This window comes from Perissodus microlepis, chromosome 22 (genome assembly GCF_051167445.1).
Source record: "Perissodus microlepis isolate ML-2025 ecotype Zambia chromosome 22, ASM5116744v1, whole genome shotgun sequence".
Lineage (NCBI taxonomy): Eukaryota > Metazoa > Chordata > Actinopteri > Cichliformes > Cichlidae > Perissodus > Perissodus microlepis.
In genome coordinates, this window is record NC_140481.1 from 28,469,695 (window position 1) to 28,495,665 (window position 25,971).

The following is a 25,971-nucleotide window of genomic DNA, read 5'->3' on the forward strand; positions in this document are numbered from 1 at the left end:
TGGACACACAGTCTCACAAAATTGCACAACATATCACACACTTGTTTGTCTCGAAAGTAGTATTGGATGCCTATATAAGGAGAACTTTGGAACTGTTATCATTTCCAGTAAGATCTAGCTGTGATATCATCAGGGTAATATAAGGATGGGGAGCGGTCTGCTCGAGGAAGATTGTAAGATTGTTGTTGCAAGTTTCTTCCCACACTCTGCGCAAGTGTGTAAATAAAGATCACTATTTTTGGCACCTACCTGGATTCAGTCTGCTTACTTCTCTTGCCCAAATCGAACGAGTTTTCAACACCAGGTAAAAAATCTCACTGAGATTAAAAATCTAATTTCCAAGAGAGACCTAGCATCATGGCAACAAAAGCCAAATACATGTACCACATATGTATATAACATTTAAGACAAAGGCAATATCCCACACGAACATGTGAAAAATATACAATAACAGATCAAATTAAGAGCGACATTAAAAACAGTCACACAGTTCCTTTAAAATGGACTTAAACTCCTCCAAGGTAACCTATTCTGATAATTTCAGTTCCTTCTGCAGCTCATATACCGCCAAGCGCTTTTCCATATTGTTTGACCAACTTATGTCTTATCCTCCTGAGTTGTCCACCTCAGATGGATTATTTTCTTATTTGGATTCTGCTTGTGAATCTGTCCTTGACGTTGTTGCTCCTTTAAGATTCAGACAGTGCAAGCCCAAGGCTAGTCCTTGGCTAACTGATTTTACCAGAGCCGCTAGAAAAGAATATAGGAGATGTGAAAGATGGTGGAAAAAGGATAGGCTGTATGTCTCTCTGGAAGCTCTTAAGACTAGCTGGAAAGTCTATCTGAGAGCAGTAAAGGCCACCAAGCACTCCTATTTTTCTCAAGTTATTGCTGCCAGCTTGCATAACCCTTGTGTATTGTATAACGCTATAAATTCTGTAATTAATTCAGAAGTCTACGTTCTTTTTGCACTCTTCTGAGGTTATGTGCAATAAGTTTCTTAATTGTTTTGTGGACAAGGTTGCTAGCTTGAGACCTCTGACTCTATCTATTGCTGACCCCGGCCATGTATGGTTGTGATGATCTCCCCCTTACAGCACTGTGTGGGAATTTCTGGTACGGCACTTTTGTGGTTAAAATCTTATCTCTCAAACAGGACTTTTTGGTGTTAAGTTGCGGCCAGCTTCATCCTCTTTGGCCCCTCTGCTTTGGGGTGTGCCACAGGGATCTATTCTTGGGCCATTATTGTTTTCGCTGTATCTTCTGCCTCTTGGCGCAATATTTCGAAAGCATAAAGTGTCATTCCATCTATATGCAGATGACTGCCAGCTTTATTAACCTTTTAGTCATTCTGATAGTCTCCCGAGTTGACCTCTGCTTGACTGCCTTAGTGATGTTAAAGCATGGATGGCAAAAAAAATGTTTTAAATTTTAATGATCCTAAGACGGAATCAATCTTATTTGGCCCAAATCGTTTTTCTGACACTCCAGATGTTGATCTTGCCACTTTGACTTCCCATCTGAAGAGTTCGATCACAAATCTCGGAGTAAAAATCGATTCTGCACTTACCTTTGATGACCACGTAAATGGGGTGGTAAAATCAGCATTCTATCACCTCAGACGTCTATCGAAGGTTAAGCCCTTTCTTTCCAAGCGTGACTTGGAAACTGTTATTCATGCCTTTATTACTTCACATTTGGATTATTGCAATTAATAGGGGTTGGGCAGAGTACCTTGTCATGCTTGCAACTAGTGCAAAATGCTGCGGCACGATTTTTAACTAGCAGAAGGAAATTCGACCACAATACTCCGGTTTTGGCCTCTCTACATTGGCTTCCTATTGAATTTAGAATCCCTTTTAAAGTCCTTTTATTGGTTTTTAAATCTCTAAATTGTCTGGCGCCTGTTTATTTGTCTGATTTGTTAAAGCCCCATGTCCCTATTCGTTTGCTTTGGTCAGCTGAGCAGCTATTGCTTTCAGTCCCGAAGTCACGGCTGAAACTTAGAGGAGACCAAGCATTCTCTATTGCGGCTCTGATGCTTTGGAATAATCTTCCTCTACAAATTAGACAAGCTACATTTTATTCCCTGGCTTTTAACTCTGTAGGTAACTGACATTTTTATTAATTTTATTGCTATGTTTAGTTTTTGCTGTTGTATTACTATATTTCTATTTGTATTGTACAGCATTTTTGTCTACCAGGTGTGTTTTTAAAGTGCTATATAAATAAACGATGCTGATGATGAAATACTGGACTCATCAAGAGGATTTAAGGAAATAGAAGTGATGTAGCAGTATAACCCAAGAGATGGCAGTGAAACACTGTTGGATGCAAGCTGCTGTTAAAAACGAAAGAGCTCAATTTCCTTGGTGTGTCTACTCTGCCATAATCAGGGGTGCACAAAGTGGTCCGCAGGTGCGCATTCGCTGTCAAAATAAAAGATTCGCACCAGATAAGAAGTTGCAGCACGCATTTGCGTACATAAGATTTTCTGGAGGAGGACAGACATTTGTTTAGAACTCTTAAAGATGTCGAAGAAACAAGCTCCTTTAAGCAATTACTTTGGTGTTCCTCCACCAACAAACAAAATTTCAGAAGGATTCCGAACCACAAAAGAAGCGCGTATTCTCGGAAAAGTGGTTGCAGGAGGTGAGCTGGCTTCAAACAAATGATGAACGCACAGAGATGTGATGCAGAATATGCCGTGAAAATCCCACTCTAGCGGACAAAAACACTGCCTTTTATATGTACGCAAACGCGCGTTGCAACTTCTTATCTGGTGCACGTCTTTTATTTTGACAGCGAATGCGCACCTGCGGACCACTTATGTGCACCCCTGAATATTTAAATTGTCAGTTTGCTTCTCTTCTTTGTCATGTCCTCTTGTGTATCCTTATGTTGTGCGAGTTTCTGGTGGGCTGTTTACTACATGTTTCCAGTCAGTTTGTTCCTGACATGCTCCATTATCATTTTTGTTTTGTCCTTTTTGTTATTTGCCTGCTTAATAAAGCTGAGTTTTTTTGTTTTTTCTATCTTGTGAGTCCTTCATCTGGGTCCACTGTCAGATCACCTGCTTGACTCTTCAACTCTTTCTTTCAATTTTTGTCTGCTTTTACTGAAACTTAAAGCAAAATTAAAGCAAAGTTATAAAATATCAATGTCAAAAACAAAACTGAACATTTTAGCATTTTGTAAAAGCTACATTGCTATCTCCTGTCAATTTCAGAGTTTAGATCTTGTAAACTGTAAGCTTTGATTCTTGAAAAACAAATTTATATATTTTATTTGAAATTACTAGGATCAAGAATATAACTTTTCTGGTATGTATTGTGATTAAAACTTAAAATTGATTTGACACATTAGTAATGTAATTTGCATATTTAATACACAGCAACATTTCCCGTGTTAAATTGACACAATGACTAACACTGAGCTTGCTAGCACTAGCACTGCTCAGTGTTAGTCATTATTAATCTTTAAAACTGACTAGGTTACTGTTAAAAATATAACACTGTCAAAAGTGTTCGTTTAACACTCAAAAGAGTGGACCTATGTAGATACTCTCTAGTGTCAATTTAACACTGAAGATTTTGCTGTGTATCATCTCTAATCTGACCAGTGTCAAGTTCTTGTTTTTAATTGCAGCTTCAGACAGTTCGTCATCAGTGTTCATTGCTGCAACTCCCATCTGATAGAACTATATTAGTTCAGCATTTTTACAGTAGTTGTAAAAACATACCTGCATGCATGATTCCTCATATAAAATGTCCCTTCCAAGCACGGTGATGAAGTTACAGTGAAAACAAAACCAGTTTACCTCTAAGAGCATGTTGCTTGAATTAGGACATAGCCAGAGTTGGTGAAAGATCAAGGTAATGTGACCTCACAAATCAAATGCAGGAAATCACAGACTAGTGAATAATAAAATAATAAACCAACAATAAGTTAACTATTATCATTCAGATGTATTTGTGTCATTTGGAAAATACCACATACTTTGTACACTGACAATTTCTCAATAACATAACAGACTTCAGGTCTGAAAAAAGTGTCATTGTCACATGCATAACCAATAAACAATCAACATACTTAAAACATTTACTTTTGCTTTGCAGCAGACTCATGATACCACTGCATCTATACAGTGACTGTACTAATTTACAGCAAGTGCAGCAAGCTGTTCACAGTGATCTACAAAATGTGATCATTACCTGTGCTTAATTTAATCACTGGTGTATGTATGTTTATAAATGTGGAAAAGATTTAAGCAACAGGAGGAAAGTCTCACAGAGTGGAGCAAAGAACTATTTGCAGGACAGTCACCTTTGTGGATTAAGTTTTTCAGACTGCTCAGAACCATCACCAGGAGCTGTAAGATCCAAAATATTTGCATATATTTGAGCCTTTTTGAAGATATAATTTGTAGTGATTTGAATATTTGACCCTGTTTCCCAGCTAGTAAAATGATATGGAGATCAGTAATCTTCAAATAGATCATCTATAACAAATTGAATCTGTATCAGCAAAAGTGAATGAATCTATATTTTATTTTCACTTAAATGCTGTATATTATATCCTTGATCACACTCAACATCTGACAAATTACAAATAAATAAAAGCAGATTTTACTTACCAGATGTAGAACATTTTGCTGAAACAAACAAATAAAAAAGAAATTATTTTTTAATCTTCTTACTTTCATCAGCATCTCGTGTTTCTATTTCCGTTTTAATTTACTTGATTTGATTTAATTTATTCCTTCTTACCTCATCATTCTACTGTCTTGCAATCATTTTACAGTGGCTCTAAGCCCTATGCAATTACATACGATTCTGGGTGTTTGTAATCAAACTCATTTGGCATTATGGTTTAGGATGTGAATTTAAAAACTGAACTTCATATCTCCACCATTAAAATTTCTCACCTTTCTTCTTTTTGTAAGTCACAAATGCCACAACTGCAATGAAGAGGGTGATCGCTAGAACGACCACTACAGCACTGATGAAGATCACCATGTCAGTGGGCTTCTCTGGTGAGGAAAATTGGACAACATTAATAATAATAAACAGAAATGTGTGCAGTTACAAAAAAAGAGTGAGCAGGAAATCAGAAAGAACCTGATAGTTGATAAATCTGACATCTCTGAATGAAAACACTGAACAGCACAAAACCCTTCCTACTCAGTAATTACAATTACTCAAATATTAGTTACTCTTCTTGGGCACTCAGAATTACTGATATAGCCTACTGCATATGGTACCTCATTACTTAATCCAATCATTAGATCCCATGTCTCATGTTTATTTATCAGCAGTAGCAGTAAGCCCGGGATTAAGGATTTACATTTGGAAGCCAGTGTTTAACAGCACTATAATATCAAACTGCAGTTTTATAACCCCTGCATGATTCAGTCTTACCCCAGTTGGTCCGGATCACTGCTTTGTCCAGTCTGGTGATAATGTCCTCTTTCACACCAGAAACCTGAAACACACAGTCGTACCTCTGCCAGTCTTCAGGTGTGACTGATGAAAGTTTCAGGTCAACACTCATCTGAAAGGTCCCATCATTGTTGGAGAGAATCTCTCCAGGATCCACACCTTCATGAATCTCCTCTCCATCTTTTCTCCAGAAAATCATGGCTCTGTTAGGATAGAAACCTGTAGCGTGGCAGCTGACTGGAGAGGAGGGAGTCTTCTGGAGGAGAGACACTGAGGGAAGGACTGGAAAGAGATTGGCAGTTGTTACACTCTTTATTTTATTTTATTGTATTCTACCTTTGAAGCAAGAAACCCATATGAATCTTCTATTTTATTACATTTCATCAGATTATGTAATTCTACCTGTAGTCTGCAAAAAGGTCCTCCAATACTGCAAGTACTCCTTTAAAAACTCAGGGCACTGATGACCTAAAAAGTTTTTATTTGCCTCTAATCGAACTTTTTGAGCATCCCATCTCATTTTGGTGATGACAGCCTTTGGTTTAGGAGTGATCCATGTCAGTGTCTGTAGATCAAATGCCAGAAAGTCTTCTCCATCATAACCATACTGATTGAACCCATTAATCTCTCCAGTCTCATCATCCCATTCACAGCCACTCATCCTCTGCATGATATGAACACCTGAAAAAAAAAGACAGTCACAGTAGCTGTGAATTTTGATTTCTAAATTGTATAATTATGGTGTGAAAGGAGTGGCACTGAGAAGGAGTGAGAGAAGGAAAACAGGATGAAAGACATGCTGTGGAAGAGAGACAGAGATTAATAGCAGGTACGATTCAATGCAGAGAGGTCTATTAACACATAGTGAGTGATAAAGGTGACTGGAAAGGAAATACCCAATGCATCATGGGAATCCCCAGCAGTCTACACCTATTGCAGCATAACTAAGGGAGGATTCAGGGTCACCTGGTCCAGCCCTAACTATATGCTTTAGCAAAAAGGAAAGTATTAAGCCTAATCTTAAAAGTAGAGATAGTGTCTGTCTCCTGAATCCAAACTGGAAGCTGGTTCCACAGAAGAGGGGCCTGAAAACTGAAGGCTCTGCCTCCCATTCTACTTTTAAATACTCTAGGAACAACAAGTAGGCCTGCAGTGCGAGAGCGAAGTGCTCTAATAGGGTGATATGGTACTACAAGTTCATTAAGATAAGATGGGGCCTGATTATTTAAGACCTTGTATGTGAGGAGCAGGATTTTAAATTCAATTCTGGATTTAACAGGAAGCCAATGAAGGGAAGCCAAAACAGGAGAAATATGTTCTCTCTTTCTAGTCCCTGTCAGGACTCTTGCTGCAGCATTTTGGATTAACTGAAGGCTTTTCAGGGAGTTTTTAGGACATCCTGATAATAATGAATTACAGTCGTCCAGCCTGGAAGTAATAAATGCATGAACTAGTTTTTCAGCATCACTCTGAGACAGGATATTTCTAACTTTAGAGATGTTGCGCAAATGGAAGAAAGTAGTCTTACATATTTGTTTAATATGTGCATTGAAGGACATATCCTGGTCAAAAATGACTCCAAGGTTCCTCACAGCGTTACTGGAGGCCAAGGTAATGCCATCCAGAGTAAGAATCTGGTTAGATACCATATTTCTAAGATTTTCAGGGCCGAGTACAATAACCTCAGTTTTATCTGAATTAAGAAGCAGAAAGTTAGCGGCCATCCAGGTCTTTATGTCTTTAAGACATTCCTGCAGTTTAACTAATTGGTGTGTGTTACCTGGCTTCATGGATAGATAGAGTTGGGTGTCATCTGCAGTGAAAATGTATGCTATGTCTTCCAATGATACTGCCTAAGGGAAGCATGTATAATGTAAACAGAATTGGTCCTAGCACCGAACCCTGTGGAACTCCATAATTAACCTCAGTGTGTGAAGAGGACTCTCCATTTACATGCACAAATTGGAGTCTATTAGTTAGATATGATACAAACCACTGCAGCACAGTACCTGTAATACCTACAGCATGTTCTAATCGCTCTAATAGGATATTATGGTCGACAGTATCGAACTCTGCACTGAGGTCTAGCAGGACAAGCACAGAGATGAGTCCACTGTCAGAGGCCATAAGAAGATCATTTGTAACCTTCACTAAAGCTGTTTCTGTGCTGTGATGAGCTCTGAAACCTGACTGAAACTCTTCAAATAAACCATTCCTCTGCAGATGATCTGTTAGCTGTTTGACAACTACTCTTTCAAGGATTTTTGATATGAAAGGAAGGTTGGAGATTGGCCTATAATTAGCTAAGACAGCTGGGTCTAGAGATGGCTTTTTAAGTAAAGGTTTAACTACTGCCAGAAGTAATTATTGAAGTTAACTCAGAAAGGTCAATTGGAGAGAGAGTCTAAATGAATATCAATGGTACTAAAGGTAGCTGTAGATAATGTTACATCTGTGAGATGGTTATGGGTAATTCTTTCTCTAATGATTAAAATTTTATTTGTGAAGAAGTTCATGAAGTCATTACTAGTTAACGTTAAAGGGATGGTTGGCTCAACAGAGCTCTGACTTTTTGTCAGCCTGGCTACAGAGCTGAAGAGAAACCTGGGGTTGTTCTTATTTTCTTCAATCAGTGACGAATAGTAAGATGTTCTGGCTTTGCGGAGGGCTTTCTTATAAAGCAACAAACTATTTCTCCAGGCTAAATGATGATCTTCTAAATTTGTGACACGCCATTTCCTCTCCAGATTACAAGTCATCTGCTTTAGGCTACGTGTTTGAAAATTATACCACGGAGTCAGGTACTTCTGATTTGAGGCCTTAGTTTTCACAGGAGCTACAGTATCCAGAGTCATACGCAGTGAGGAGGTAAAATTATTAACAAGATAATCGACCTCTGATGGGGTCACGTTCAGATAGCTGCTCTGCTCTGTGTTGGTACAGGGCATTGAAGATGATAACAGTGGGTGGATTATATTCTTAAACTTAGTTACAGCGCTTTCAGAAAGACGTCTACTGTGATAAAGTCTTCTCTCCACTGCTGTGTAATCAATTATTGTAAATGTAAATGTTATCAGGAAATGATCAGACAGGAGAGGGTTTTCAGGAAACACTGTTAAATGTTCAGTTTCTATGCCATATGTTAAAACAAGATCTAGAGTGTGATTAAAGTGGTGGGTGGGTTCTTTTACATTTTGAGAAAAGCCAATTGAGTCTAATAACAGATTAAATGCCATGTTGAGGCTGTCATTTTTAGCATCTACATGGATGTTTAAATCACCAACAATAATTATTTTATCTGAGCTCAGAACTAAATCAGATAAAAAGTCTGAGAAATCAGACAGAAACTCTGTGTAAGGCCCAGGTGGACGATAGATGATAACAAATAAGACTGGTTTCTGAGTTTTACAGCTGGGGTGGACGAGGCTAAGCATCAGGCTTTCAAATGAATTAAAAGTCTGTCTTGGTCTTTCGCTGATTAATAGGTTGGTGTGAAAAATTGCTGCCACACCGCCCCCTCGGCCTGTGCTTCGAGGTTTCTCTTAGTTAGAATGACTCGGGGGTGTTGATTCATTTAAACTAATATAATCATCCTGCTGCAACCAGGTTTCTGTAAGGCAGAGTAAATTGATTTGTTGATCAATTATTAAGTCATGTACTAACAGAGACTTGGAGGAGAGAGACCTAATATTTAATAATCTACATTTCACTGTTTTACTCTTTGGTTCAGATGTGGATACTGTATTGTTCTTTCTTTGTAATTGTTTATGTTTAAGTTGTTTATTGCTGGTTTTTACTTTGTTTTTTGTCTGTTTGGGAGCTGACACAGTCTCTATGGAGATGGGTTTTTGGGGGGGTAGCAGGAGGAGAGAAGCTGCAGAGAGGCGTGTAAGACTGCAACTCTGCTTCCTGGTCCCAACTCTGGATAGTCATATTTTGGGGGGTTTAATAAATTTGTCCATATTTCTAGAAATGAGAGCTGCTCCATCCAAAGTGGGATGGATGCCGTCTCTCCTAACAAGACCAGGTTTCCTCCAGAAGATTTGCCAATTATCTATGAAGCCCACATTGTTTCTGGGACACCACTCAGACAGCCAGCAATTTAAGGAGAACATGCGGCTAAACATGTCACTCCTGGTCTGATTGGGGAGGGGACCAGAGAAAACTACAGAGTCCGACATTGTTTTGGCAAAGTTACACACGATTCAATATTGATTTTATTGACCTCCGATTGGCGTAACCGGGTGTCATTATGTGGTGGATTTTTGTGTGATATGTATAACTATGTAACTATATACACTATATATCTATCTGCACTGAACATATATACTCTAATTTTCACTGTAACTTTCATGTAGAGTCTTAAGCACAAGACATTTTGCTTCACCGTGGTTTATTAAGGTGGTACACTAACAGGGCAGTTAATGTAAGGGGAGAGTTCTCCTGAATAATTTACTCTCCAGTAACTAACCTTCCCGAATACACACTCAACGTCTTTCATGCAGCACAACCAAAGCAGTAACATTGTAACAGAGATCCTGAACACATACGATATAATCACACACACACACACACACACACACACACACACACACACACACACACACGCACGCACGCACATACTTTGAACTACACTGAAGTGTTTTAAGAACCTATGTAGTTATAAGATTATATATTGTGAAGATTTAATAATTAGGATTAATGTGTGACCTTTGACCATGTTGTGACCTATTGTCAGAAGGCAAAGTAAAGGGTTAACTTAAAGGTGTCCCTTTGGGCAGGGCCCTCAGCCAGAGCCCTGCCCGTACCCTGGCCTGTACCTGACCCCTGCAGCTGTGTTTGGGCGCGTGGGAAAGTTACCCAGCAGCAGGGGGCGGGGATACTGGTCCCTATATATTAGAGGACCACCCCCAGCACTTTTTTCCCCTCTGCTGTTGCTCTCTGTCCGTCTCTGTGTTGCTCTGCTGTCTGTGCTTAAGGCTGTACACCCCGGGGTTTTGCTTTTCTTGCTTTCTGCTTTGTAATTCTCTTGCTAAATGTCTGTATGTATTTTTCCTGCTGTTCATATGATTCAGTGTATTAAACTCTGTTCCAAGAATTCTACTCTTTTCCAGATCATCTTTTTAAGTGTCTTGATTTTAACTGGATCTAAAAGGGTTGGATCTCCACATCGTTGATGGGAGAAGGTTATCAGGGTGGCTTCAAAATTTGCGACCACAATTACTGCCGACGTGAATTATGATCTTACTGAATTTACGTTTACCCTTAGCCAGCATTTTTAAATTTCCCTCAATGTCGCCTGCTCTGGAATGGATCTAAAAGTTTTTAATTAAATTGCTAAGCAGATAAGCTACTCAAAAACGCCATTGCTGCTGTGTCAGAATTCAGGGAAAGGATGCTCCGAAGGACGTATTTGGATGTCACAGCGACGCGATGAAGGCTGTCCGAATTCAAAGAGTACTCAAAATGTGGCGACAAATGCGTCCTCCTTTTCTGCAAATTTGAGGGTTAGCTGTGTCCGAATTCAAGGGAAGGATCCTTCGATGCCATATTTGGAGGCAATGACGTCACAGTGACGCAACGAAGGCTGTCTAAATTCAAAGAGTACTCAAAATGTGGCAACAAATGCGTCCTACTTTTTCCCAAATTTTAAGGATGGGTCTGATGTATCCTTCGTGTCCTACCTACCAGTTAAATTGTCATAGCAGTTGTGTTGTTAAGCTATGGGGATCTGCATAGACATGGTTTTTTTTTTTCTTTTAATCCAAATAACCCTAAACTAGCTTGTATGGTGTGTCCCGTGGTTTGTCACGTATTGCCGCTTACATACAACTAATGTTGATTTCTTCGAATTAATCTTTATGGTAATATGTTGTGGGGAACAAAGAGCAAACGGCTCAATTCATTAAAACGAGGAGAAAATGATCACATCTTCATTAGGGTAAAGAATTGGGCCACTGTGGCGTGGAGGTACAAGAATAAATTAATTTACACTTCATATTCATTTGAGTACGGTTTTATTAACCCTCATGCTGTACACCAGCGGTCCCCAACCTTTTTTGCGCCATGGACCGGTTTAATGTCAGAAACGTAAGCGATGACGAAGGGAGCGAGCCACCCACAACAGGGAGGAACAGGAGAAGAGACGGGAATAATCAGCTGCTAGACCTCATCAGAGAGGACATGAGGCAGCAAAGAGAGGATGAGGAGAGGAGAGCAGGGAGAGCATGGACAGACTGTTTTCACTTCTTGAAAGATTAGATCCAAAATAAATTATGCATTATGTAATTTATTTATTTGAATATATTTGTTACATTCTTATATGTGTTGCATTAGTTTAAAGGTTTTATGTTATTAATAAATTGATTAAAACAAGCAGTAATTGTCACTGAACTCAATTTGATTTACAGGCATTTTCAACATGTACGAACATAACGCTAACTTTGAACAGTATTACATGAATATTTATTTGATAGCAATAAAGTAAATAACAATAACAATTAAACAAGAATATTTCAAATACACAGTATGTAAAGATGAAAAAACAATATTTGCTGTTGTTCACACAGGATAACCTGAGTGACCTGTAATGAAGAACATTAAAACATTACTGTTGGCCACATGTCGGGCCAAGTTATGTGACATTAGTGATGTTTGTACTAACTTGGTTTTAAAGCCTTTACTGTAAAATATACGCCTTTTAATAGTTGACCTTAATCTTACAGAGAATGTGATGATTTTATGGATAATTAAAGTCAGTCATATATCCACAAACACAACAAGCTGAAAGTCAGTGATGCTGCTTGGTTTGCAGTCCTGAATATCACGGCACAAGCAGGATTCACTGCACTGTTAATGTTAGCTATGTTATATTGCTGCCTCTGTTCGGTGGTGTCGAGCCAAACGGACTTTAACGTGTGTTTGAACGAGCTGACGGTTCACTCGTTAAGCTGAAAGAAAGATGCTTTAATTACAGGAGTCACATATGTGTCCACTGTACCATCTGTGAACTCTTCTTGTTTAGCACTCGTAATAACACAAACACTAAATCCTCCTTCTCTCGTGCTGTTTTGTAGCAGTGTATACACCTGAGACTGTCACCTGTCTGTCTGTCCTGCACTCTCTCTCTTTTTCTTTCTCTCTGATTGTGTAATAAAAGTATGAACATGTATTAATAAGTTACACTTGTGTTTGAATCCTGCAGCTTATCACACATTTGATTTCCATGTGTGACAACTGCAAGTGTCCAGAGTGAGGACAGACTGAGGGACCCACTGCTGCACATCATCTGTGAGGCTTTGCACCCCTGATGATCCACCAGGACAAACTCAGCAGTGTGTGAGGAAGAGGAGGAGGAAGAGCCAGCAGCAGCTGACAGATGGAGAGAATAGACAGACTGTTCCCTGTTTGTGAAGGACTGCTAGGAAAGTTTAAAATAACTTATTGTCTGTCCTGAATCAGTCTTATTAGGTAATGTTCAAATAATGTTATCATCTCAGTGTTTTCAGTGTGGGAGAAAGTACTCAGGGCCTTCAAGTTACACACTATGAAAGGCAGAAACAAGTTTAATATTCAGAAACCTAAAGTATGTATCAGCAGCAGAATGGACCTAAAAATAAATGTTTGTTTCACTTCTATGAAGCTTTGAGTATTTTGGATTAGTAGCACTGCTGTGTTTGTTGCATCATATTGCTGTAATTGTTTATATGCTTTATATATTTTGAGGTAAGTTGATCTATAGTGTTACATCATATTCTATAAGGATGTTATGTGTTTGTATACTTTCTGCCCAGTTTGACCCATTTAGCAGAAGTCAGCCTGTTTAAGGCTCTGATATCTATTCTGTGTGACTTAAAGCAGTTATGACGTGGTATGATTTTCTCACCCAATAAAGGAATATTTAATATATCAGTCTACTCTTCATTCTATCAGAAACAGTTATCACAGCTCATACATTTGCTTTTTACACATATATGTAAGCATTGAGCCAAATGTAATAATGCGAACATACTGAAGGAACAACATTTGTCTCTTATATATAATATATCTATATATACACTGTCAAAGTTACTTGTCTTTGAGTGAAGATTTAAAGTGATAGGAAATATAAATAACTGCAACTTGAATCTTTGACACAGAGTTCAAGCTCACTGCTGTAATATATCATATTAATCTGACAATAAATATAATTTTGGCCATATTATATTTACATTACCAAAGTGAGATGACTTTAGTCTCATGAACAACATAAGCTAATTGTTATTTACTAACTAATCTTGAAATGACTGTTCAGTACAGAAATGAAGCCCGACAATCATGTTTTTACAGTCTTGTGGTCTCAGATACTCAACTAATGAAAGTGATGTCATAAAAAAAATGAATGACCAAAAAAACATTTTTTTTCTCCTTCATTTCTGTCACACAATGCTGTATGTAACGTTTCTCGCGGTTAGTATCATGGTTGCTAGGCAACCTGAGCAGCGCAGCGAAGGCCAGACCGTCCCATTTCACAAGCCTCTCACTTCCGCACTTCTCGTACTTCCTAGTACGCGCCGTAAGTAGTACGCAAACTGCGCGTACTTCGAAGCGTGCGGTCAATATAAATGAAGCATAGACTTAATTGGGACACAGCCTGTGTCCCAATTAAGAGACCGCACGCTTGAAGTACGCATTTTGACTGCGATTACGTCATCACCACGCGACGACGGCTGTCCCAATTCGAAGTGTACTTCAAATGCATACTCCAAATGCGCCGTCGATTTCCCCAAATATCAAGCATGGTCCGTGTCGCTACCCGATCCGTACCGGAAACCCGATCGGAACCCCGCATGCGCGAAAGGTGTCTACTTCCGGTCGAAGTGTTTTACGATAGTTACGGGTCAGAGCAGGGGGGGCATTCCAAGATGGCCGAGTAAGTACACGCTTACTGCCGAGCTTAGCAAATGTAACCCTTTAATACGGTAGGAACATTGTGTCAACTCAGACTTCAGAAGCTTCTTCGGTATTTAATCCAGAAAAGGACTGATTTTGATCAATAAAGCGACAAAATGTCACAGCGTGACAATAAAAGACCCTCGGCTAGCTCCAGAACGAAGCTACTGCTAAAGGCTAATGCTAGCCAAACAGCCGTGTCGGTAAACCCACTGCTTGACAACTGCCATGACTACACGGCTCTTTCACTACCTCTTCCAATAACTGAGGACGTGATGGACGAGTTTCCACCTCTACCCGTCTCACCCAGCCAGTCTCCGGCGCCAAAGAAAGCGTTGCATTCAAAGGTAGATGGCGTGGATATTGTTGAAACTCTATCAAAGCTAATAAACGAAAGAATGGATGACCTTGCATTACAGATTGCCGGGATCAGAAAAACTGTGGACTTTGCATGTGAGGAGATAAAAGATGTCAAATGCAGAGTGGGCACTTTGGAGCAGAAAATCTCCAAAGAGGAAGAGCGTATGGATAAAAACCAGCAAAGAATCACAGATCTCGAGCGATATTCCAGACGGTGGAGCCTCAGGTTGTTTGGTGTCAAAGAAGAGCAACAGGAGGATACATGGAGAGTTGCTGTTGAGATTTGTCAGGCCGTGTTGCCTGAATGTAAAAATCAACTTTATGACAACATTGACACCGTACATCGGGTCGGTTCCAAACGCCCAAACAACACCAGTCCCAGACCTATTATCATCCAGTTCATCTCCCGCAGAACCAGAGATAGCCTGTGGAAAGCAGCCAAGACATCTCCATTCTTAAGGGAGAACCGGGACCTGAAGTTTGCTGAGGACCTTTCCAGAGAAGAGAGAGAGCACCGGAGAAAGTTGTGGCCCATTATTGAGAAGGCTCGCAGAGAAAATAAAAAGGCCTATTACGTCGGATGCCGGGGTTTTGTTAATGGGACAGAAGTTTTCCCGTCTTCAGAATGAGAGATGAATATGGGGGGAGCTAAGGAATAGAAAAGTCCCTACAATGTTGCACAGTTGCTTGGACTTGGTTGACTGTTTTTCATTGATCCTTCTGGTGTTTTGGATCATTAAGTTTATGCTTCATTTATATTGTGAGGACACTTTAAGTTTCAGCACCTGAGTTGTATCCTAGAAAATATTTTTTGTATTTCTGCCAAGTTATTTTCATCCTTGCAACGCTCGGTCCCTTAGTGAGGTTTAGTTTTTGTTAAGCACACAATATTGGTTCCTTAAATTTCTAGTTGTTTATTTTTTGTTTTCTTAATTGTCATTTTCTATTGTTTCCCTTAATGCAGGGGGTTGAGACAGATCTGTAAACGTAAAGCCTTATTTTTGTTTGCTAAGAAATATAAAAGTGATTTTTGTTTTTTCCAAGAAAGCCATTCTGTATCTGCTGATTTGAACTTCTGGAAGTCTCAGTGGGGTAACGATGTTTGGTATTCTCACGGCACAGAGAGGTCAGCTGGGGTCACAACTCTCAAAGGTAGCTTCGGTGGTATTGTTCTACATTCAGATTGTGACTCTTTGGGTCATTATATTTGTCTGGTAGTAGAATACAATCACTTCATTTTAATAATTGTCAATTTATATGGCTATATTACCAAACCTGAAAATGATAAATTAATTGACTCTTTAGATACAAGGATTAGTTTTTGGCTCTCTAAATATCCCAGTTCAAATTTAATAATTGGAGGAGATTTTAATGTTTCACTAAATGACACTATAGATAGATGGCCCCCAGCACAACATTTTAGGAATAATTTGAGATTGGAAACATTTATGGATAAATTTAATGTAACTGATATTTGGAGAGACAAATTTCCTGATGATATATCATTTACCTGGAGTAACCGGTCTGGTTCAAGGAAATTGCATATTGATTTCTGGTTAATATCAAGTAGTCTATCAAAGGACAGTGTCACGGTCAATATCCTTACAACTCCACTTACCGACCATAGAGCAATATATATTAACCTGCAACTCTTTCCTACTATTGCAATTAATAGATCCTCATATTGGAAATTAAATAGTTCGCTTTTGAGCCATACAATTGTAAAATCTGAAATCACATGACTGTTGAAACACTTTATACACAAGGCTAATATTGAGAATTCCTATAGCACAAACTGGGAAATTTTTAAATTTGAGATGAGCAAAATGTTGAGATAGTATGGGGCAAAAATAGCTAAGTCAAGGGCAGCAGAAGAAGAAAATTGAATTGTTCAAATTTCCACAATATATCAACTCCCACCAGACGAGGTCTCGGAGGAGGATAGATTACGTCTTAGGACCTTTCAGTCTAAACTGGATGAGATTTACCGCCAGAAAGCTGAAGGAGCTTTTGTTCGTTCAAGAAAAAGATGGATAGAGGAGGGAGAGCAGAATTCTGCTTATTTTTTCCGCTTAGAAAAACATAGATCTAAAGCCAATACTATTCATAAATTGAATATAAATGGTACGGTCAGTGATGATGCAAAAATTATCTCTCAATTTTGTTGTAATTTCTACTCAAAGTTGTATGAATCCAATTATAATGCAAAGGTCACTACCCAATTTATTGACTCTGTAAATAATGTTGAAATGATTAAAAGTGCTGATAGGCTTTTTTGTGACAGTCCAATTACTGAAAAAGAGATATTGACATCGATTGAATTTCTTAAAAACAACAAATCCCCAGGCACAGATGGGCTGGTGGCTGAATTCTATAAATCATTCTCTTCTCAGCTTGCACCCTTTTTGTTGCAGGTTTATAATGAAAGTATTGAAAGGGGCACTCTTCCCCCCAGCCTTACTCAAGGACTTATTACTTTAATTCCCAAACCTAAGAAGGACCTACTTTTTATAGACAACTGGAGACCAATAAGCCTCCTAAATAATGATTATAAAATATTAGCTCTATTGCTAGCTTTTTCTCTAAAGTACATACTTGTTATACAAGAATTGACTACTTCTTCATCCCAAACCTTATTTTGCCATCAGTTACGTTTAGCTCGATTGGTAATATAGTTATATCAGACCATGCAGCAGTTTTCCTTTATTGCAACGTCAGGAATCCGGCCCCCCAGAATAGACACTGATAGGCACTTTGACCCCTCTATCCTGTACGATCTTGGATTGACAGGCTACCTCACAGAGGAACTTGGACAGTTCTTGTTAATTAATACACCTTCCACGGATAACCTGTCTCTACTCTGGGAGACATTAAAGGCCTACTCAAGAGGTCTCATCATTTCATATACTAAAGGGAAAAAGCGTAGAGCAAAGGAAGGTTTTGGAATCCAAGCTAAAACACACAGAAGGAGATTATCTTAAAAAACCTTCTATGGGCAAACTCAAAGAAATTTATGCTCTACGTTCGACATTAGACTGTCTACTGACGAAAGATGCAGAGACTAAAATTAGATTTGCTAGGCAAAGGTTATATGAACATGGTGACAAACCTGGGAAATACTTAGCCAACTTGACTAAGAAGAAATCATACTCTCAGAACATCGCTTCAATCCAAGATGTAAATGGTAAACAGTTTTTTTTACAACATCAGTATTAATAATATATTTAGAAATTTTTATGAAGACCTTTATGAACCGCAAATTCAAACGAATACTGCAGACCTACTGGATGTATTTTTTGTCCCTCTTAACCTTCCCAGGGTGTCTGAAGACCAGAACCTCAAATTGGATTTTCCCATATCAAAACAGGAAGTATTAGACGCCATTAAAGAGCTGAAGGCTGGCAAAGTAGTAGGACCCGACGGACTATGTGCCGAGTTTTATAAAGATTTCAGAGAAATTTTAGCTGGCCCGCTGTTGAATATGTACAATGACTCCTTTAAAAAGTGTCTCTTGCCCAATTCTCTAAGGGAAGTCAATATATCCCTTATACTTAAAAAGGGTAAGGTACCTGAAGATTGTGCCTCCTACAGGCCAATCTCTTTGTTGAATGTGGATCTGAAAATCCTCTCCAAGATATTAGCAAAACGTCTGGAACTTTTACTCCCCTCGCTCATTAATGAGGACCAAACGGGTTTCATTAAAGGGCGCAATTCATATAATAACATGCGTAGGTTGTTGAATATGATCCAGTTCTTTCAACAAAAATCTCTGCCTGGTGTGGTAATTTCCCTTGATGCCGAGAAGGCATTTGACCGTGTTGAATGGTCTTACCTGTTTTTTACACTACACCAACTCGGTTTCAGTGGAAACTTTATAAACTGGATTAAGCTACTTTATAACAATCCCTGCTCTGCAGTTCTTACAAACGGGGTGCGGTCCTCCAACTTCCGGATACAGAAGAGATCCAGACAAGGCCTCCCCCCTCTCCCCTTTGCTCTTTGCCTTAGCCATAGAGCCATTGGCAGAAGCAGTACGAGTTCAGGCGGATATACATGGTCTATCTGTAGGACAAAGACAGCATAAGATCATTCTGTATGCTGATGATGTACTTGTTGTGTTGACTCGGCCGGAAACATCAATCCCCTCTCTGGTTGAAACTATTAATAAGTTTAGTGAAATCTCAGGCTATGAAATTAATTTTAATAAATCAGAAGCGATGCCATTGGGCAGTCTGAAACAAAAACCACGGGCCCCTTCTCCATTTCCTTTCATTTGGTCCCCACAGGGCTTTACGTATCTGGGGATAAGGGTCACGCCCGCCTTTGAACAGATGTATAAAAGTAACTTTACCCCCCTATTTGAGCAGGTCAAACTAGATCTGGAGAGATGGAAGTCCTTACCATTATCCTGGATCGGTCGTATTGCTCTTCTGAAAATGTACATTCTACCCAGGCTACTTTACCCAATACAGATGATTCCGACCCTTTTCCCACATAAAACTATCCAAACTCTAAATGGCTGGTTCAGCTCCTTTGTTTGGGCAGCGAGGAAACCTCGTCTTAAAATATCCACGTTGTCGACAGCCTTCTCCTGTCTGGTTGGGTATTGAGAGCTCTATGTCTAACTTCCCTCTGAAAAGTTTGCTTTTTGTGGGGAAACTTAAGACCTTAACGATGTTCTGTAGCGACCCACTCACATTATCTACTGTTAAAGCTTGGCAAATGGTTCAAAAACTAGAAGGAAGGTCTCACTTAACATCTCTTTTCACTCCCTTATCCGATTACCCTCTTTTTTTGCCTGGGACCACTGACCCCGGCTTTCGGAAATGGGCTGCGAACGGTATTTTCTGACTTAATGGACGGGTCTAACCTTATGTCCTTTGACCAGTTAATTGATAAATACAACATTCATAGGCATGACTTTTTTAGATATTTACAAGTGAGGGACCATATACAAAGGGCTACAACGATACTCACTAATCAAACCGTCTCTAAATGTGAAAAGCAGATATTCCAGCCAAATCTTAGAACTTCTATAAAGATTTGCTATGGCCTGTTGACAAAATTTGGGGTCACTGACACAACCTATTTGAAGAGGACTTGGGAAAAGGAATTACATATAGAGATCAGTGACGGGGTATGGGACGAAGTCTGGGAAAATTCTAAATCTCTGAGCATCTGTAATAAAGTAAAGGCAATCCAAATTAAAATCCTACACAGAGCTCACATATCACCTTCTCAACGCCATAAATACAATTCAGACCTTTCTCCGCTGTGCCCTAAATGTAAAACAGAGGTGGGCAACCTAATGCACTGTCTATGGTCCTGCCGGAAAATACAACAATTCTGGTTTCTCATAAAGTGTGAACTGGATAAGATCTTTACCACTGACACTGAATGTAATCCACTGTGTATGCTACTTGGAGTGGCAAATGACAAAATCAGGGGGAAGTTTGGAAAGCAGCTCTATGCACTGTTAACATTCTGTGCAAGGAAATGTGTCTTCTTGAACTGGATCACGGACACGGCCCCATCTAAAACTCAGTGGCACCGGACGGTATTGGAATATGTGTCACTAGATTTCCTAACATGCAGGCTACATAGTAGGGACAAAAAGTTTCATAAAATATGGGACCCATTTATGGCGTATGTTGGTTTGGATATTTCTGCCATTTTCTCACAGGCTCTGGTATAATGCACGCAGATCACTGCTATTTTACATATATGTATTGTTAATCGTATCTCATAATCAAATGTCTGGATTTTTCATTTATTTCTTTGTATTCATGAGCTGGGTTGCTTGTCTGTTTGTTTTGTTTTGTTTGTTTTGTTTTGTTCTGCTATGTTGGTTTTGTTTTGTTTAATCTTGGTGTCAGTGTAAAGTTTAAAACTCAATAAACATACAGTTACAGCTCTATTGCTAGCTAGAAGAATTAAATATATTTTGGATTATATTGTAGATGAGACACAGTCTGGATTTATGACAAACAGGCACATCTCCAATAATATCAGACTCGTCTTGGATATTCTGGACTACTCAGCATTAATATCTGATGACTCATTTATCCTTGGACTCCTGGACTTCTATAAAGCCTTTGACTCAATTGAGCGTGAATTTATATTTCTTTCACTTCAGAAATTTGGTTTTGGTGATATCTTCTGCAGAGCTATCAAAACTCTGTATTCCAATGCTAATAGTTCTATTAGAATGAAAAATGGCACCACTTCTCATTTTAGTCTTAATCGAGGGGTACGCCAGGGTTGCCCGATTAGCCCTTATCTTTTTTTACTTTGCACCCAAATTCTTGCCTCTCATATTTCGAATAGCACTGTGAAAGGTATAAATATAGCAGACAGAGAGATTGTCATCAGTCAATTGGCAGATGAAACCACAATTTTTCTTAAAAATGCCAGCCAAGTGCCAATTGCTTTACACGTAATAGAGGATTTCTCAAAAGGGTCTGGATTGGTCCTAAACTTAAATAAATGTCAATTATTACCTGTCAAAGAGTGTAATGTTCAGAGTATTTGTAATATAACAGTTAAAAATGAAGCAACATATTTAGGTCTGATTATCTGCAAAGATCCAAAAGACAGAATTTTACTAAATTTTCCCCCAATTATTAAAAAAATCTCAAACCAATTTAAATCAATGGTTGCAGAGAGATTTAAGTTTAAGAGGAAGGGTATTGCTCTCAAAAGCAGAAGGTCTGTCTCGACTGACTTATGCAGCAATTTCTCTGCATGTGGACGGCAAAACTTGTAAGGATGTTGACCGAATGCTCTTCAACTTCCTCTGGAAAAACGGGACACATTACATCAGAAAAAGTGTAGTGATGAATGACTATGAACACGGTGGTCTCAATGTTTTGGATTTTACTACTCTAAACAATACATTTAAGATAATTGGGCTAAACATTTTCTTAAAAATCCGGTATCCATTTGGAATTTTATTCCTCACTACATTTTCTCTAAGTTTGGTGGTCTAAGTTTTATCTTAGGTTGTGATTATAATATAGATAAGCTTCCAGAAAACCTTTTGATGTTTCACAAACAAGTTCTATTAGCTTGGTGCCTTATATATAAACAAAACTTTACACCCCATACGTATTTAATTTGGAATAATAGGAACATAGTGTATAAAAATAAATCATTATTTTTTTCTAGGTGGGTTGAGAAACGGATTGTTTTAATGAATCAGCTGTTTAATCCTAATGGGCACCTTATGTCCTATTCAGAATTCTTAAACACCTATAAATTTCCAGCCACACCCAAAGAATATGCCATATTATTTGATGCAATACTGTTACGGCTGTGGCCATAAGAACACTGTGTGGGCTGTTTTGTTCTGTGTCTCTTTACTGTGCTTAAGACTCTTTGCAGGTCCCTCAGCTAATGAAGAGTAGCGAGCAGCTGATTGGACCGTGGAACAGGTGACCACGTTCAAAAAGCCGCTCTGACAGCTCCCGCCGAAGAGAGAGAGAGTGGAGCGAGCGAGTAGCTTGGCAGCCGACGTGGTCCTGACCCTGGTTTCCAGCCTATACTTTTACTGTGTATTTGTGTGAGCGTGATCTGTGAGAGCCGCTCCTGGTGCATTAACTTAGTGCTTAGGCACCCTTAGGCTGAAGCGGAAGGGGTGAGCCGCCTTTTTCTTTGGAACAGTTTTCTCCTGTTTTCCGGGTTAGGGAGCGAGGGTTAGTATTGTCATTTGTTTGTTCTGTTTCTTTCTTAGGGTTTAGTTAGTTTTCTGGTGGGACTTAGTTGGTTTTGTTTATTATTTTGGCCTGGGTTCACCCTGGAGCTATGCTTCATTACCTTCAATAAAATCACCTTTTTTTTTACTCACAACTGGTTTTGGATGTTTGGCTTGGGAACTAGGGCGGGTATTTGTCTCTCTCTCCTCCAACCTTATGTGCGTCTCTACACGCCTAGACTAGGGGCGTAACAAATACCTACGGGTATTATAATGCTTTTTAAAGGTATTCAACCTTGCATATCATCTGTTTCTCTCGCCAACCCTTTGGATTCACACATAGGAAGAATCTGTCTAACAAACCATAGTAAAAGTAATAAGAATATCCGTGCTTTGTTCCAGACAGAATCTCTAACTATTCCACATGTGGTCTCTTATTGGAATTTCTTTGTCAGTGACATTAACTGGAAAAGAGTATGGACAATTCCTAACAAGTATCTGGTAACGAATAAAGTGAAGGAAGTCTCATTTAAAATACTGCATAAATTTTATCCCACTAATCATTATATGACAAAGTTCAAAAGGGACATAAATGTGAACTGTGGATTTTGTGGAAGCCATCCTGAGACTGTGCAGCACCTCTTCTGGATCTGTTCATACGCTAGAACATTTTGGAAAGACTTCAGTAGATTCATTGCTGGACATCTCTATAAAGACTTTACTGTGAAATGGGAAAATGTTGTATTTTGTTTCTTTCGAAGGCAAAAAAAAGAAGATGTTTACTTTATAATAAACTTGTTAGTTATCTTAGCTAAATTTTATTTTCACAAATGCAAATACAGTAACAAAAAGCCTAATTTTAAACATTACTATAATGATGTTTTATGTTACATAAAATTGATTAGTGGATCACTTAACAAAAAGGCTATGAAAACTATTACTATTTGTAGTAATTACAAATTATTTGAATGTTTGTAATTCTTTGTATTACACCCCCTGGCATATGTTAATTTTGTTCTGGTTGTATACATTTTCTTTAATACTATTTCTTAATAAAGTTTAATATTTAAAAAAAAAACAAAAAACAGCCCTTGTGTGTTTGAGCAGGAACAGGAAGTGATGCGCTACCGCAGAGAGAGCGAACACCAAGTGACAGCGCCAACAAGAGCCCATGCAGCTGGTATGGGTACACCGTCCAAGTAGTTGGAAGAAAGAGGGTTACTTTATTCTGTAACCCTCTATACTCATTACAGAAGAAAGTGATACGAATGATTCATAATTTTAAATATAGAGAACTTACAAATAAATTGTTTATAAAATCGAAACTATTGAAATTAAAGGATTTCGTGAAACTATGGACACTATTAATTATGTTTAAGGCTAAAAATAATATATTGCCTTTCAAAGTTTATTTTTAATGTGTTCGGGAGGTGAGGACAGCAGAAGGAAATATCTTTTTAAGCATCAGCTAGCTAGGACTACACAAAGATTAATGAGTCCAACGGTTAGGGGCTGTGGAACTCTCTTTATTATAATCTAAAAAGTTGTACAAATTTACATTGGTTTAAAAAGTGTTACATGTTTAAAACGATAAATCAATATGAAGAATATGTAAGAAATTGGAGTTAATTGAAGAAGGGATTTTTTTCCCCCTCTTTCTCTCTCCTTATTTTATTCTATTTACTTATTTTTTTCCTCCTTGTTATTATGTGATGTGGTATATTGCTGATTGTAATTTTGTTGTAATATTAGTTGGATCGCAGATAGGGGGCAGTGTTTAATAAGAATATTTTCTTCTTCCTGCTCCTTTTCACGCATGGTTGTAGTGTTATATCAAGGGAAAGCATGGTTTCTGTGTATGAAAGAATAAAACTGTTGAAACTGTTGAAGCAGGTGTGAAATAAATAAATGAAATAAAATAAACCAGTAAGATGCCAGAACAGCTTATACCTGAAACTACACCTTTACCAAAAACAAACATTGCAAATGCAAAAATTTAGGCTTTTTAAAATAAAATTTAAAAAAAATAAAATGATTTAAAACAAACCATTATCATATTTCAGCAGTAACAAGCGAAACAAATCCATACCTTCAGTTTGGTTTAAACGTTGCCTCAACATCTCAATGGTAGCCTTTAAGAATTGATGATCATCCAGAGACTGTAAACTATGCCATTCCAGGTGCTCAGGATGAACCTCAAAGAATTTATTCCAGTCTTTCTTCGGCTGTACTCCCCTTACACTGTTGAAGTCACCTATCTGAATTTCATCAACAAATGCAACAGCCACAAACTCAGGGATCCTCTGAGCTTCAGGGGTTTCAGTGCAGAAATACTTCAAGGAGTGTTTTACTGTAAGATTGGGAGGACTTTGAATTAGGAGACATTCCTATTATATACTTTTTTTGGTATGATTTAAGAGGGTTAAATATAAACTAGAAATTGTTTCAGATTCAGCATTGTCTTAAAACGTATTAGGGTGAAAAGACAAAGAAAACCTGAAATACTTAGTGTTGTGTAAAATTACATTTCTGTTAATAACTCTTCTGTAAGTCTTTATTCTTACTCCAAACATACATTGCCAGTATATACAGAAAATCATACCACATTCTAAAATCCACATCTACAGCAAAGTACATTCACTGATAATATTAATATGTCTCCTACAGAGACTGACTGTGACATTTCAAGGGTGCACACATCTTCCTTTCATCACCAATCTGCACAAACAAATGAGTAAAATAGTGACAGCTCATAGTAAAACTAGAAGTCTCTTACGATTCAATTTGCCAATAGTTAACAGAAATATTTTTTAAAGAAAAACTTGAAATATGATCTTACCTGGAGATACAGCATGACAGCAGAGGAGTAATATGAGCACACACTTCATCTTTTTTTCCATTTTCAAGACCAAAACTAACTGGCAGTGGTAATGCTACCTCTCCAAACGTCCATGTTCTGTTAGGCTGGGCCAAAGTTACCTGTTAGGAAACAATCGCACAAGTGCTGCTGATTGGCTGAGGAAGAATAAAGTAGTAAACCAATCACATGACCAATTTAAGACGACATAGCAACAAGGTGCTATTGTGTTGATAGGCCACGTAAAACCAGAGTCATGATAAAAAAACAAAAACAAAACACAGCCCTTTTGTATTGGTGGAAACATTTACCATGTCGACCAATCAAAAAATTATACGGCAACATGTGGCATTTGGTTGTTTAGGAAGTTTATCGAGTGACGGCGGTGAGAGAGAGCGAGCGAGCGAGGATTGAGATGTAGAGATTTGTGACGTTTAGAATGTTTGGAGTGTAGTTTGTGTGTAGTGTAGTCGATAGCTTTGTTTTGTATGTCAGAACGATGAGGCGACAGCTGAATGTGACAGTTGCTGCCAAAAAGCCACCAAAGGCAGACTACAGTGTAAGTGCTGTGCTACACCTGCTGCTGTCAGGCCTGCAGGTATCAGGCTGTGATGTTCTCCTTTAAAGTGGACAGAAACTATTTTTTCGAGTGGCACAAATAATTTGTGTGGCATCTTATTTGATGCAGA

At 38.5% G+C, this 25,971-nt stretch overlaps 1 protein-coding gene across 1 annotated transcript; it reads right to left on the reverse strand.

The window, feature by feature from the left end:
- Positions 1–300: 300 nt before the first annotated feature.
- LOC146363410 (major histocompatibility complex class I-related protein 1-like) lies at positions 301–25,397 on the reverse strand. Its single transcript, XM_084919844.1, has 7 exons — positions 25,265–25,397; positions 24,515–24,775; positions 5,844–6,122; positions 5,421–5,723; positions 4,928–5,032; positions 4,637–4,654; positions 301–4,372 (listed from the first exon to the last, which is right to left on the reverse strand). Exons 1-7 carry the CDS (start codon positions 25,323–25,325, stop codon positions 4,323–4,325), a joined length of 1,077 nt encoding a protein of 358 aa, XP_084775970.1. The 5' UTR covers positions 25,326–25,397; the 3' UTR covers positions 301–4,322.
- Between the last annotated feature and the right edge of the window lie 574 nt (positions 25,398–25,971).

What these genes read in the sequence shown, in the direction of transcription:
- LOC146363410 (XM_084919844.1), bottom strand. Translation starts at nt 25,325, where the DNA reads ATGGAAAAAAAGATGAAGTGTGTGCTCATATTACTCCTCTGCTGTCAT. An exon ending in CTGTCATGCTGTATCTCCAG is followed by an intron (nt 24,776 to 25,264) that starts GTAAGATCATAT and finishes CCAATCTTACAG; the next exon opens with TAAAACACTCCTTGAAGTAT. An exon ending in GACCTTTTTGCAGACTACAG is followed by an intron (nt 5,724 to 5,843) that starts GTAGAATTACAT and finishes ATCTCTTTCCAG; the next exon opens with TCCTTCCCTCAGTGTCTCTC.